Source organism: Syngnathoides biaculeatus, chromosome 8 (assembly GCF_019802595.1).
Source record: "Syngnathoides biaculeatus isolate LvHL_M chromosome 8, ASM1980259v1, whole genome shotgun sequence".
NCBI classification, from domain to species: Eukaryota; Metazoa; Chordata; class Actinopteri; order Syngnathiformes; family Syngnathidae; genus Syngnathoides; species Syngnathoides biaculeatus.
Window position 1 is genome coordinate 11,154,778 of NC_084647.1, and position 14,863 is coordinate 11,169,640.

The 14,863-nt window shown below is 47.3% G+C and overlaps 1 protein-coding gene across 1 annotated transcript; it reads right to left on the bottom strand.

Moving 5' to 3' along the window:
• Positions 1-597: 597 nt before the first annotated feature.
• On the bottom strand, positions 598-12,811 carry trarg1a (trafficking regulator of GLUT4 (SLC2A4) 1a). Its single transcript, XM_061827436.1, has 3 exons — positions 12,026-12,811; positions 4,395-4,521; positions 598-2,456 (listed from the first exon to the last, which is right to left on the bottom strand). Exons 1-3 carry the CDS (start codon positions 12,470-12,472, stop codon positions 2,446-2,448), a joined length of 585 nt encoding a protein of 194 aa, XP_061683420.1. The 5' UTR covers positions 12,473-12,811; the 3' UTR covers positions 598-2,445.
• Between the last annotated feature and the right edge of the window lie 2,052 nt (positions 12,812-14,863).

Below are 14,863 nucleotides of genomic sequence, written 5' to 3' on the forward strand. Positions count from 1 at the left end.
GTTCAGCAATATTCTTGTGACGTCAGGTGTAAATCTCTCTCTTGACATCATGTCACAGCATTTGCTTCACATTTTTTCCTTGCAACTCTAGATAAATGTATCAATTCTTTTCAGAAATTTAAAAAAATAGAGAAGTAGTTTTTGTCATCATTATAAAAACAAAACAAAAATAAGTACCTCATTCTTTTCATCTAATTGTCGGCGTTACTCGTTTATTGGATGGAGGAAGTGTTCCTAATGAAGTGGCCCATAATCGTACGCATTTTAGGAAGTGTGGCGTTCGCAGCTGTCCGTTTTCCGAGCCGGTTATCCCCACAAGGGTTGCAGGAGTGCTGGAGCCCGTCGCAGTTATTCTCACCAGGTACTTCCTGCCGTATTATAAATTTCCCAAAATCTGCTTCTTAGGTTAACTGAGGATGCTGAAATGTCCATAGGTGTGAATGTAAGTATAAATGTTTGTCATTTATGCATTCATATTTTATCCTCATGCAAAATCAACATTTTTATAGACATCTCTAGCAGTGCAAGAGTGTATTGAAAGCGATTAGTGCGTGAACTTTGCGCCACAACACCCCCAAAAAACAAAACGTTGGCCATGCACGGTAACATTTATTCCAAACATGCAAATTGTACACCACAAAGATGAAATTGCAGACATTGGTTACACCAAGATAGTAACACGTACAAAAGAAATAATTCATCCTAAGAAATTCCGCGTAATTTCGATAAATGCTTTTAGTTCCGATGTTAACGAGTTGTGAATTGATGCTGAATAAAGACAATCTTTGGATTATGTACGTTTGATGAAAAATATGACGTGCTAAGTGCTAATGCAGCCAGTGAGTGAACATGTTGGACTCGGCAGGGTCGGCGTTGTTTATTGTTTCTCTGGAATTCATTGCATAGTTTTATTAATATGATTTGTGAGCATCTGGTGTTATTATCCCCACGGAGAATCCATCCATCCATTTTCTCAGCCGATTATCCTCACGAGGGTCGCGGGGAGCGCCGGAGCCTGTCCCAGCTGTCAACGGGCAGGAGGCGGGGTGCACCCTGAACCGGTCGCCGGCCAATCGCAGGGCACATGGAGACAAACAGACGCAACTCACAATCACACCTACGGGCAATTTAGCGTGTCCAATTAATTTTGCATGTTTTCGGGATGTGGGAGGGAAACCGGAGAGCCCGGAGAAAAGCCACGCAGGCACGGGGAGAACACGCAAACTCCACACAGGCAGGGCCGGGATCGAACCCGGGTCCTCAGAACGTCAAGGCCGACGCTTTACTAACTGAGCCCACCCACCGTGGTGCCTCCCCGCGGAGCATGTGAGTGGAAAAAAACGTTTGCGTGCTCAATTTTGCGTCAGGACCCCACCTTCACTGGTAAATTTCGATTTGGAAACGCTAAAATAAAACGATTCATCGACTCGCTTACAAAAATACATACAAACATGCGTAAATATTGCATATATATGTATATATAAATACATTTAATAGCTATACCGAGGAGCAGAAAAACACATTCATTGCAACAACATGACAACGCACCAGTGACGATATAAAGTAGAAAGTTTGTAAACCGATTAAGGGCACAAGGTGAAGAAATAAAGCAATAATAATAATAATAATAAATCCAAAGAGGTGCAACCACTGTGTCAGAGAGGATCAGAAGTTGGTGCATTTGTGTATTTACCGGTACAAAGCGACATAATAACCCATAATGTCATATTTGGATAATATTTTGGAAATATTACGGTGGACGGGTCTCGAGACTCTTGCTTGTGTTCACGTTTACCGTTCATTGTTTTGGACTTTTAGAATTTTCCACATCTTCACTCAGGCATGCAATTACTTCCAGTGTTTATTAAAAAAAAAAAAAAAAAAAAAGAAATACGTCCCGTCCTGAATTCATCTGATTCTTCCGTCACAAACGGGTCGCAAAATGTCCGTCGTCCCCACTCGAGCGGCTTCCGACGCAGCAGGAATATATGAGGGATTAATATGGCCGCCGTCCAAAGAGGAAAAAAGTCGTCGAGCGTCCCGTCGCACATCGATCCATAGAAAAAGTCTTCAGCGCTCGCTCATCCGTTCCTCCCAACACACTTACAAATCCATATTTCTCGAAATCTTCTTTCTCTTTGGCTGTTTTTTTTTTCCTTCTTCTTCTTTCGTTTTTTTTTTTTTTTTATCATTCTTCATTTTTTTGGGTGGAGCAGACCTGTTAGTGGAGTCTCATGCATGCATCATCAGGTTTCTTTCCGCCGTCGCGAGTCGAAGGTCACGATGTCGTAATTACAGTAGCGGTGGAAGTAAAAGAGGATCATCATCATCATTATTATGTATATTTTTTTGGGAATGGGACTTTTTCTATCTGTTGTTGCATCGGTGGTATTGCCGTCACGGCTCTTTTGTATCTTTTTTTTCCCCCCCATCAGGTCTTCCTTGTCAGTTGATTGCTGCCAAAAACACAAGAGGGGGGGGGGGGTCAGATGGGAGTAAAAAAACAAAAAATCATAAGCATAAGCAGCTGCTCATTCAGTCCACTGTAGTGTGCGGAAACAAATGTGTACACACACACGCCTTGGTAATGCGCTGAGTTTAGACAAATCGAAACACGTTCGCGCTTGTCAGCTGATCATATATCGCCGCGTTGTCATAAAGCGGAAACGATCGCTCGTGGCCCGACGCTCGCCCTGTCTGCGCGTTTTGGGAACAGCCGAACGCGGCGCGTCACATTCACGAGCCGTTCGGTCGTCGAACTGACCTTTCCGACTGGCGGTCTTAAGCTCCGCCCCCCTTAGCCGTGTCCCACGAGCTTCCAAAATGGCGACCGAACAGAACAGGTTTCAAGTCGATTCTCTCTCGCGTATACTAGATGATATGGCGGTATGATTTCTTTTTTTTTTTTTTTTGCCAAATGCGTCAGACTTGTCCAAGAGAGTTCTACAGAGAGGTCTCAACTATTTCACGCAAGGATGTGTACACGTAATTCAGATTTTGGACGGAGCAGGACGCAATGTTAGCGATCAATGCAAAAAATGTTTGATGTCTCACAAACTTCATATTGAAATCCAACAGGATAAAATAGTGGAATCGTACTGCGCATGTAAAGCTGGGTGAGTACTTTTTACATGGAAAGATCACGAGTAACATCATTGTAGTCTTTAGAAGTGAGTTGGGTTCGATTTTCTAGACACTTGGTCAACTGTGTTTTAGGCTTTGGAAACTGAATCGAGTGGGCCCCTTGTAAGCTAGCAAGATTTCTTCCATCAGAATTGCACGTTCCCCGAGCGCATGCAAGGCCCATTTCCTTCATAGCATTAACTTTTCCGAGCGCACGCTACTGACAACCAGCATTGCTTGTGGGTCAATACGGCGAGAGGGGCGTGTCAAGCCAGGGGGTCAGACAATGCGGTTATCTGATTGGCTGTTATTGTACGAGTGATTGACAGGTCGGAAAGGTCCATTGTTCTATTTGGAATGGATCATAAATCGATTTCACATATCTATTCGCTGAATGTGTAAAGTTTGAATGAGCGTGAAGTCGTCGTCCATCCATTTTCTTAGCTGCTTATCCTCACGAGGGTCGCGGGGAATGCTGGAGCCTTTCCCAGCTGTCAATGGGCAAGAGGCGGGGTACATCCTGAACTCGTTGCCAGCCAATTGCCGGTAACATGGTGACTGAAAACAGCCGCACTCACAATCACACCTTGGGGCAATTTAGAGTGTCCAATTAACGTTGCATGTCTTTGGGATGTGTGAGGAAACCGGAGCGGGCGGAGAAAACTGAGTTAAGTTTTTAAATCACGTTTTTAAAATGCGATTCGGGTTTCAAAACAGGATTCGTGTTTCCAACCAAAGGGTTTCGGGATGAAAGAATGTTTAGGGTCTTTAGAACAGGTTTAGGGTTTCAAATTTGTGCTGTCAGAGAGATTTGGGGTTTCAAATTATGGTTTCACATCATGATTAGGGTGTCAAAATAGGATTGGGGTTAGTGTTTAACACACATTTGGGTTTTCAAGATTAAAAGAGCATTTAGGGTTTCGGAATCAGGTTTTAAAAACAGGGTTAGCATTTCGATGGAGGGTTGCAAAACAGGTGAAGAGTTTCATAGTCGGGTTTCAAATTTGGGTTCTGGTTTCCTAGTAGGATTTCAAAATAAGATAAGGGTTTTTTAATTAAGGTTTCGAAATGGAGTCATGTCAGGATTTCTCTTTCAGGGTTGGGGTTATGCTAACCCTAATGAAAGTCTCTAAAATTATCCCTAGTCGTGAATGTAATACCAATATCAAACATGTAAGGATGGATATTTGTATGCTTGTCGAGAAACTTAAATCGTGTTTTGCGCCAAACGTAGAAAATAAAAGTGTTGGGATGTCGCATCCTTCTCACACCTGAAAGCGAGACGAAGACGATGATGGCGACCACGCCCAGCACGATGGAGACGATGCTGAGCAGACGGGCGAGTCGGCCGAGTCTCCTGGCGCCGTCCACGTCCCCCGCCTGGAGGCTGTTTCTGGACTGGCGGCACACAAAAACACACGAGAGAGGTTGGAAATGGGTCAATGAATTCTGAAATTGTTTAATCTGTGTTTGTTCTTTTAAATGATTTTGCAAGTGGATGCGAACCAACGTTTTTACGCATGTTTTCGCCTTATCGGCAGCAAGACTCCGCGAGCTGTCCTTGGTGCTTGATATTTCAAAATAAAGGTAGGTAGAAAAATCCCCATATTTATGTCAATCACTATGTATTCCTTGACATGATAACCGGACTTTGTCCAAAATCGATTACAGCACAGCCTCGGTTCTCCAACATCCCCGTTCTCGGACAAATCAGTTTTTGAACGCCACTTTCGAGATCTTTTTGCTTCGGTTTTCGAACGAAAATCGTCACTCGAACGCCCCCGACAAAACTTGGAAATAACAGAACGCGCGCGGCCGGACCAGCTGACCCACGACGCGCTTTGTTGTGAATTCCCACCCCGCGGAAAAAAAAACCCGGAAAAAAGAGAACGCGTGCGGCCAGACCAGCTGACCCACCCACGACGCGTTTTGTTATTGTGAATTTCAACGAACCCCCCGAAGAGAAAAAAAAAAAAAAAACAGAAATAACATCACGCGTGCGGAGGTTGATTCGGTTTTCAAACAAATCCCATCGCGAATCGAGGCTGGACTGTACATGGCCTGTTGGGCGTAACATTTGGCAACGTACTTTCATAAATTGGCAACCTTCTCTGAGTCCTGCTGTTGTTCTGGGTCCTCTCTGGGTACCAGTTGGCCCAGAAACATTCCTACTTTTGGGGGAAAAAAATCCAGGACACTCAAACCTGACGCACAGACACAGATGCTGACCCCTCTCACCTCTAGTACTGAAATGGGAGGGGGGGACAAAGGAGAGGTCCCGGTGGAGTGTGTATTGATCCACACGCACATACACATACACACCTGCAATTACTGCACACATTCTTGTGGCTGCAGCAGAGGAAGGCTGCTAAGTGAGTAAATGTTCCTGTTCTCTCCTGTCATTAATAATGAACGAGCAGCAGCAGCCTGGCAGGAGGGGGGTGTGCGGGGGGGGGGGGGGGGGGGGACGCAGCAAAAGAGCTGGTGTGCATCTCAAATGGTCGCTTTTGATTCTCAATGCAAAAGAGGATCTTTTAAATGCACGTTTTGGGGTCATTTTGCCCCATCATCTTCTTGTTCTTGTGCTTTTTAGGCTTAAAAATGTAACACGTTTCAATTCCATGTAGAAATATGATTTTTTTTTAAAAAAAACAAAAACATTCATTTAAATTTACAGACAATTTGCATTCTTTTTGGAGGAGCACCCAAAGTTGGTTATCTCCAAGCACTTTGCTCCGACCGGGTTCCGCAGAGCTTTTAGACTCACTGGCGTTACATTAAAATCTCCATTAAAATTGCAAAGCACTCAATGTGGGCCGGATGATCGAATGCGGTTGCCGGGCGATCCCCCCCCACCCCACCTTCCACCCAATCCCACCCCTCCTCACATTCCTGGAGCAATAAATGCACTGCGGGGGGGGGGGGGGCTCATAAATTATAACATACGGCGTTTTCTCCGGCTGGTGCACGAGACTGAGTCAGCGGCATTCACGCCGTCCGCACGGTCCATTCGCCATCTCACCTCGTTCCGGTCACGCATGCGATTCGTGCATACGGTCGGAAATCTTCGCCGTTCACTTCGAGTCAGTACGACGATATAAACCATCATCATCATCATCATCATCCTCCTCCATTAGTCAGGAGCCGAGCAAATTCAGTGACACGCCCGTTTCGGTGGTCGAGTTTCACAGCGGCCAGATGTACTGGAACCTCCTCAGAATACAGGAAGTCCTCGGTCTGCGGCTGAGATCCGTTAACGCGAATTTCGACTTCAGTTGGATTCCACCATTAAAGTCAGAATTTACATCAAAATAGTTTGTATAAAAAAACAAGTACATTGAAATAAGTGAGATGATGGAGTTAGCATTATTGCTGAAAGGTGGCTGGAGAGGAGGGGCGGGGCCTGGTCACCGCTCTGGGCGGTGCCACTTCTGGCGCTTGTCACAGCTGTTGCGCATTCAGCGTGTTAACTGAGCTTGTATTTATGTCGGAGTTTTCGTCACGAGTTCATTGAGTTTGCACCGGGTCACCGGGTGCGGACACCGCTTCTGAAAATCCCCCCAGTGGACATTATGGCTTTGTCTCGGAGTCCTGCATTTGGGTCCTTCCCAGCACTGATGGCTCGTGACACAAAAAGGGGAGGCTGTGCTTAGCTATTGCCAAGGAACCTGGTCCTCAATCCTCTCCATCTCGACAAGTACCAAAGAACCTCGTTTTGTGGTCATTGTATCCGACGCGGGAACGGAACCCTTCACATGCGCTAAAATACGGGCGTTGTCTTTAATAATTCTCACCACGGTCGACCCACTGAAGCCTCGGTGGCGTTGGCGTCTCTCCTTTCTCCGATCTTTTTATGATCTTGAGCTTCGTTTCCACGGTCATGGATTTTCTTTTGGCCCGCAGAAGCTTTGCTAAAAGGCGAAGCTTTCTCCTTTCGGGTGATAACGTCGAAAAAGGAGAGCGAGAAATGCGAAGATACTCCTGGCGCACAAACCCGGACAAGCGTTAGCCGGACAAAATGGCAGACGGGCGTTGTAAAGTGGAAAAGTCGGAGGTCGGGACCGTCTTAACCCGAGGACTCTCTGTCATCGCAGAATGTGTCTGAGTGCACTAAACCGGATTTGGTGCTAGAAACTTATTTGACAAGTCGGGACAAAGTGAAGCGACGAAGGTGCGATTACCCAATTTTTTTCATTAATTTTTCATTTAATTTTTTTTTTACCCAAGTTTTTACAAAGCGAGAAACGAAGCGGAAAAACATTTCGGTGCACGTGATGATGTTCCTGAATTATTAGAAAATATTCTCTTAGCTTTGGAACGTATTTACAGAGCAACCTCGATTTAACGGACTAGTAGGTGCGAAGATTCATCCCTGAAAATGGTCAATCGGAATGTCCTTCAAATTAAAACCCTTTTTTCGGGCCTTAAAGCACTTTTACATCCGTCCATCCATTTTCTTAGTCGCTTATCCTCACAAGGGTCGCGGGGAGTGCTGGAGCCTATTCCAGCTGTCAACGGACAGGAGGCGGGGTACACCCAGAACTGGTTTTGCCAGCCAATCGCAGGGCACGTCGAGACAAACAATCACACCTTGGGGCAATTTAGAGTGTCTTGATTAATTTTTCATGTTTTTGGGATGTGGGAGGAAACCGGAGTGCCTACCCGGAGAAAAGCCACGCAGGCACGGGGAGAACATGCAAATTCCACACAAGCGGGGCCGGGATTGAAACCGGGACCTCAAAACTGTGAGGCCAACGCTTTACCAGCTGATCCAAAATTATTATTTCGTACTTTAAAAGACTCAATACAGAACAAAATTATTGCAAAGAAACATAAAAAGGCTTCAAAATATATGAAATATTTGAAAGTTGATCCAAACTTAAGATCACTGGATTGATTTTGAGTTCCGACTTGGACACGATTTTCCGTTTGTTAAATCCGAAGTCCGTTAAACCGGGTCACTTAGATGGCAGCCATCCATCCGGTTGGCTTCGGTCCATATGTCAGCGGCAAATCTGCTGAGCGTGCAGTTGGGCCCTCGCCATTACCGGGATAGGCCGGCACCGGCCGTAAAACTCCATCAGGCTCGCTCGCTGATCCTGTAATTGGCCGCGCGTCCTCGGCCGCCGGAGCATCTGTCGGAGATCCGGCTTGACGGAACTTGGCCGGTCGGGCTCCGGCCGATGAAAACGATCGATGCTGTTTGTCGTGTCGCATTTTTAGTGATGTGGAAGATAAATTCCTTCGAACACAAAAATGGCCGACGCCGCACCTTGAGGGACTTCACTTAATCACAATGAAACATGGCGGTGGCTGCTCTGTATTAGCGGAGAAGCTCGGTCATCCGGGAGGGGGGCTCAGTGTCGAGCCGCTGCTCCTCCGCGTTGAGAGGAGCCAGATGAAGCGGTTGGGGCAGCTCATTCGGATGCCTCCCGGACGCCTACCTGGTGAGGCGTTCCGGGCACGTCCCGCCGGAAAGAGACCCCGAGGACGACCCAGGACACGGTGGAGAGACCGTGTCTCTCGGCTGGCTTGGGAACGCCCTGGGATCCCTCCGGAAGATCTGGATGAAGTGGCTGGGGAAAGGGAAGTCTGGGTATCCCGACCCGGAAAAGCGGTAGATAATCCCGAAGATAATCCCGGCGCACATCAGATAGACAAATCGGCAGACAAGGGACGGGAGTTGTAAAGTCGAAACGTTTTAGGTTGAGACCGTTTTAAGCCGAGGAATTTGTGGGTGTTATCACACATGTTTCTGTGAACTACCGCCACCTACTGGGGTGGAGTCTGCCATTAATGACCCACCCAATCAGATGGGCGTGAGGAATGAACCGGTCTCTGCTCGACTGAGTGTCATCCTGGTTTACTTTTGTCCATCGACCCGTTCAGGTTTCGACTCCACCTCCACAGATCCAAAGCCACCATCTGCCGATTCCCGCCGATTACGGCTGGGCCCGTTTTGTTACTCCGACACCGGAGCCCCTTTTCCGTGATCACCGGCTCGCTTTGCTCTTACATTATCCTATCCGGTTCCCGCGATCGGAAGCGCACCGGATCCATTTGCTGCCCCTCTCGCGGCCAGCGCCCTTACAGAGAACGCCGCTTCGGACGTTTACTGCTGCCGCGCCGAACGTCGCAAACTGCCGCGATCTGCCCTTCTGCAGCGCGGAAACTTAATTGACTTCTCGAGACATGGATTGAATTAGCGGCCAGATCTAGTTACCCCCCCCCCCAACCCCCGTGCCCCGCGTCCCAACCCCCACCATCTCCCCTTCACTTTGCACCGCACGGCTCTCTGTCAACCTTTTAGGCAAGCGACTGACGAGGGAACGTCAGTCAGTTCATGATGGAGACTCGGGGGACGTCTGGCGGATCCCGCCTTGTTATCCCCTCAGGCGTGCCTCCGGGGCTCGGGAGTGATACCGAAGAACTAATGAGCTCGGCGAATTACTCGGGCCTCGTTTCTCAGTACATCTCGGTTTTGGCCGCTGTAGTGCGTGGAGTCAAAACGCAGCGGGACAAAATGAGTTCAGTTCTGGCAGAACATTGCGGGAGTGGTTAGTTCTGTTCTCTCGCGGCACCTTTGAATATCTCTCGTAGAGTCCGGGGTGCACTACCGACCTCTGTGCTCTCCAGTTTAAGCGCCCCTCCCGAAAACCGACCCACCCAAAACCACCTCATATTTTTCTTTTGTAAATAAACAGAGATCCACCGGCAAGAGGAAAGATGGCCTCTCGGCAGGAGGAAAACTGGAGTGAAGTTTCGGTTTGGGAGGGGGGGTAAACACGACCTTGTAGCGCAGGGCGTGTCCAACTCATTTTTGTGGCGTTCGCGGTTTCCCTCAAAGGCCCGTTAATGGCTGTGAAACGATAAAAAAAATCTTTAAGCGCCTCATCATATTTACACATGAAATTTGTGAACTAGTTTTGGAATCACAAAATGCAGGTATTGTTCTTTGGTAACACGAAAATGCTTGCAATATCATTTATGATAGGACAATTTGAAATTTCGGTACAAATTTGAACAAAAATAAATAAATCATGGACGTTGATACACGTGATTTGCCTTCGCGGGCCACATAAAATCATGCAGCGGGGCAGATCTGGGCCCCGAGCCTTGAGTTTGACACCTACACAAATGCTCTGAAAGGGCTCCATCAGTAGTTGACGAGTCCATCGGGCCGATCATTTTCGCTAAGGGTGGTCCTCATTCGCCTAGCAACAGAGCGAGCGCCTATCCCGGATAATTTACTGTATAATAAAACAAAAGTAAAATAAATACAATACATCATTTATTTAATCAATGATACTTTAGCTGTATACCAAGTAGACTTCGGTACCGGAAGTACGGGATCAGTTCTGGTGGTGTGACTCGGGTGCAAAATCAGCGAAATGGATGATTTGGTGCAGGTTTTTGATTTAAATAATTAAAATAAATAATAATTATTAAATTGCCATTATTAATCAAATTAATTAATTAATTAAATTTAGATTCAATTCACATAATTATGCACATGTCCTCCACTTTAAAACACTGCGTATTCTACGCGGTTGAGTAAAAAGTAATACAGTACGTTGATTCTGCGACTTTTGGACCGGTGGTGTCCAAAGTACAGCCTGGGGGTCTTTTGCAACCCGTGGTCCCTTTTTGAGCGGCCTGTGCCATATCGAAAAATAGCATTCGCCGTGGCTCATGTCATGAAAAAAATAATAACAATGTGACAATGTAAAAAGTAGGTATGAAAAAGTATGTGTGTTTGGGGGGGGGGGCGGGCAGGAGCAACAACGCTACATAGGTGACCCGCTACTTACTGCTACGAATAATTATTATTTAGAGCGTTGATTTATACACAATTTACAAAAAAAATATGACTAAAATAGATTAACTTCAAGTTAAATTTAAGCAAATTACAATTCTGGTTTTTTTTTAACAGTATGATTTGAGAAACATGACACAAATAATTTTAATGATGTAATTACTCCTTTAGTCACTGATGGTGAAGTGGTACACACGCCTGGCTTTGGTGCGGGCAGCGCGGGATCGATTCCCGCTCAGCGACGGCGTCTACTGACTGGCGACCAGTTCAGGGTGTAGTCCGCCTTTTGCCCGAAGCTAGCTGGGGTAGGCTCCAGCTTTTCCGCAAGCCTAGTGAGGATAAGCGGCTTGGATAATGACAACACTCCTTTAAAGATTGTCAGCTCGGAAAATTCTGCTGCTGTTTTCGGAATGTGGACGAGAGGGGTGGTTCTTTCCTAGTTCTGCGGGTCACCACAAGATCCTGGAGGGTCTTCAACTATTTGACAGGAAGCTGTGATGTGGTTGTTAAAAAAATTAATATCTAAAAATGGACAGGGCGGAACGGTGGGCTCAGCCGGTAAAGCGTTGGCCTCACAGTTCGGAGGACCCGGGTTCAATCCCGGACCCGCCTGTGTGGAGCTTGCGTGTTCTCCCCATGCCTGTGTGGGTTTTCTCCGGGTATTCCGATTTCCCCCACATCCCCAAAAACATGCAACATTAATTGGACACTCTAAATTGCCCCAAGGTGTGATTGTGAGTGCGGCTGTTTGTCTCGGTGTGCCCTGCGATTGGCCGGCGACCAGTTCAGGGTGTACCCCGCCTCCTGCCCGTTGACGGCCGGGATAGGCTGCAGCACTCCCCGCGACCCTCGTGAGGATAAGCGGCAAAGGAAATGGATGGGTGGAAAATGGACAGTGGTTCGGGACTGAGGCAGACCACAAAGAGTGAAAATCTTTGGATTGTAACAAATTGTTGAATAATTGAGGATAAACTGCCAATAAGCGTTTTCGTGGTTGCCCCCCGGAGTGAAAAGACGAAATATAAGAATATTTAAAAAATTGGGAAAACAATCAAGCAAAACAGTTTGGATCCCCTTTGCACTTACCATGATGGAATAGACGAGGGCCACGATGCTGACGGGCCAGACGGGGAAGAAGCAGGAGACGATGACCAGGATCAGGTAGTCTCGGGGTTCGGGGCTCTCCGGCACGGCGGCGTTGCCCGTGGACGAGCGGCTCAGGCTGACTTTGGACGGGGAGAGGGGGGCGGCGGCGGACAGCTGCCCCGCGGAGCCCGACCTGACGCTCACCCCGTGGCCGTTGCGGTCCGCCTCGGGTCCTTTGCCCTGCTTGTGGTCCGTGTTGACGGAGAAGGACGAGGACATCTTGAGGCCGCGTCCCGCCGGCTCGCCGGTGACGGCCAGCAGCTTCTCGGTCTCCTGGAAGTCAGCCAGCGGGGCGCCGCCGCCGCCGCCGCCCCCGCCTCCGCCTCCGCCTCCGCCGCACTCGCCCAGGTGGGACTTGAGGAAGTCGGTGTCCGTGTTGATGGCCATGACGCTCACCTCGATGGCGTTCTCAGCGAAATCTTTTCTCTTCTTTCTTTCTGGGTTCAGTCTTGACGACGCGCCATGGTCGGACCCAAGTTTCACGAGCGGCTTTGGAGGGGCGAGTGAAATCCTCGCGGATGAAAATGAGACACTTCCCGACTTGTTTTGAAATCCTCCACTTCACTCACGCCCGACCGACTCCCAGCATCGGCCAAAGGTGCGGCGCCGCATCCGACGAGGAGCAAACGAAGGGGAGCTCCATCCACTTCTCCTCCTTCTTCTGATTATTTCTCTTCCCCCCGTTTTTCTTTATATTTTATTTTTATCTTTTCTTTTACAAAGAAAGAAGACGCCCCCCCCCCAAAAAAAAATAATGATGCTGCTTTTCTCTGTTCTCGTCAGTCCACCCTGTTCACTCTGCTGCTTCTCCGAGACTGGACCGAACCCTTTGTCAAGTTGCACAAACGGGACAGTTTCCTTTTTCCGGTCGAGAGAAAAATTAATAAAATAAATCTTGCTTGTGAGGCAGCCAAGCGGCAGAGGGAAGAAAGATAATAAAAGTGACTCATAACGTGGCTTCATTTAAGTAACTTTTTAATATAGCATAGGTGATTTTATTAGAGAGAAAACATCCATTTGGAAATACAATTTAAATTATTTTGTAATCATATGAAAGTATTTTTTGTAATCTGAGTTTAATTTTTACACAAAGACATTGTTGCTTTAATTTATCGTCCGTCCCATACTTTGTTTTTTGAAATAATATGCTTCCTTTTTGGTACTGTATGTTTCATAAATATTTCTCAACAATTTAAAGTGAGATTTTACTTGATATATATTATAGAAAACTAAAATATTCCATCCATCCATTTTCTTAGCCGCTTATCCTCATTAGGGTCACGGGGAGTGCCGGAGCCTATCCCTCGCTGTCAACGGGCAGGATTTGGGGTACACCCTGAAGTGGTCGCAGGCCAATCGCAGGTCACACAGAAACAAACAGCACTCACAATCACACCAATGGGCAATTTATCCATCCATTTTCTTTGCCACTTATCCTCACGAGGGTCACGGTGAATACCTGAGCCCATCCCAGCTGTCAACGGGCAGGAGGCGGGGTACACCCTGAACTGGTCACTGGCAAATCGCAGGGCACACAGAGATGAACAGCCGCACTCACAATCTCACCTATGGGCAATTTATCCATCCATTTTCTTTTATGCTTATCCTCACAAGGGTCGCGGGGAGTGCCGGAGCCTATCCCTAGCTGAAACCCGGAGAAAAACTCCACACAGCTGGGGCCGGGATCGAACCCGGGTCCTCAGAACTGTTGCAAAAAAAAAAAAAAACATTAGCCCCGATTTCCGATTCCAAGACTGGTTTATGAATTGATGATGTAAATATGATTTAATATTTTTGTTTCACAGTCGCAAATTCAATATTTTTGTTGTAACAGTCGAACTCCAACGTGGCCCGCGAGAAAAGTGAGTTTGGACAGGCCCGTCCTAAAGCTTCTTCTCCATCCTGTGAAAAGGTAAACGTACCCGCATCGAAGTGAAATGCATCACGTGATCCAACCCGCCACGCCGTCTGTTGAATCGCCTCCAAAAAGCGACGCCCCGTTTTACTTTGAAGGGACGACTTCCCGTCTGGTGCCGTGATTTTTCGCCTTTCTCTGTCCGACTTGATGCTGCTGATGTTGATTGAGCGGAGCAGTCTATCGGGGAGTCCCCACCCCGCCCCCCGCCCCCCCCGCCCACAAACCCTCCTCCCTCCCTCCCTCCTCCTCCCCATCCCTTTCTCAACATCAGCACCAGTGTTTTATTTCTTTTTTTTTTTCTTTTTTTTTTTGAATTTATGGAAGGAAGCCAACGGTTCTTTGTGCTGCTATGCAGAACACACTTTCTCTCCTTCTTCCATTATTCTCCTACGTCACAAATCACCAATCTGCTTCAACTGCGTGGAATGCGTGTTTAAAACAAAAACAATTTCCGGCAAATTGATTATTATAAGCAACATAATTCTAACGTGTCAGAAGATAACAAGGGTGGTGGCGGCGACGTGCTGGAAGGGAGTTTATATGTCAACGCCCCTCCCTTCCCTCCCCAGTGAAGCGAGGATTCCCTTGTCGTCATTGAAAAGCCTCAGCAAAGATAATAGCGCAAAGTTATGATTGACCAAAAAAAAAAAAAAAGTATTATTGTGGCTTGCTGTGGTGAATCGGCATGACGTGTTGCAGTACAGTCGGAAAGCGCTGCAGACCGCCAGAATGAAGACACGTGACTGTTTGACTCCAATCGACAGGGAGGGGGCGCGCGAGGGGGGGGGGGCACGAATTCATTTTACGAGCCTCGGCACTCCTCGTGAAGTCGTGCTGCAGCCTGTCGGGATCTCTGCTGC

What these genes read in the sequence shown, in the direction of transcription:
- trarg1a (XM_061827436.1), bottom strand. Translation starts at nt 12,472, where the DNA reads ATGGCCATCAACACGGACACCGACTTCCTCAAGTCCCACCTGGGCGAG. An exon ending in CCCTCGTCTATTCCATCATG is followed by an intron (nt 4,522 to 12,025) that starts GTAAGTGCAAAG and finishes GTGTGCCGCCAG; the next exon opens with TCCAGAAACAGCCTCCAGGC.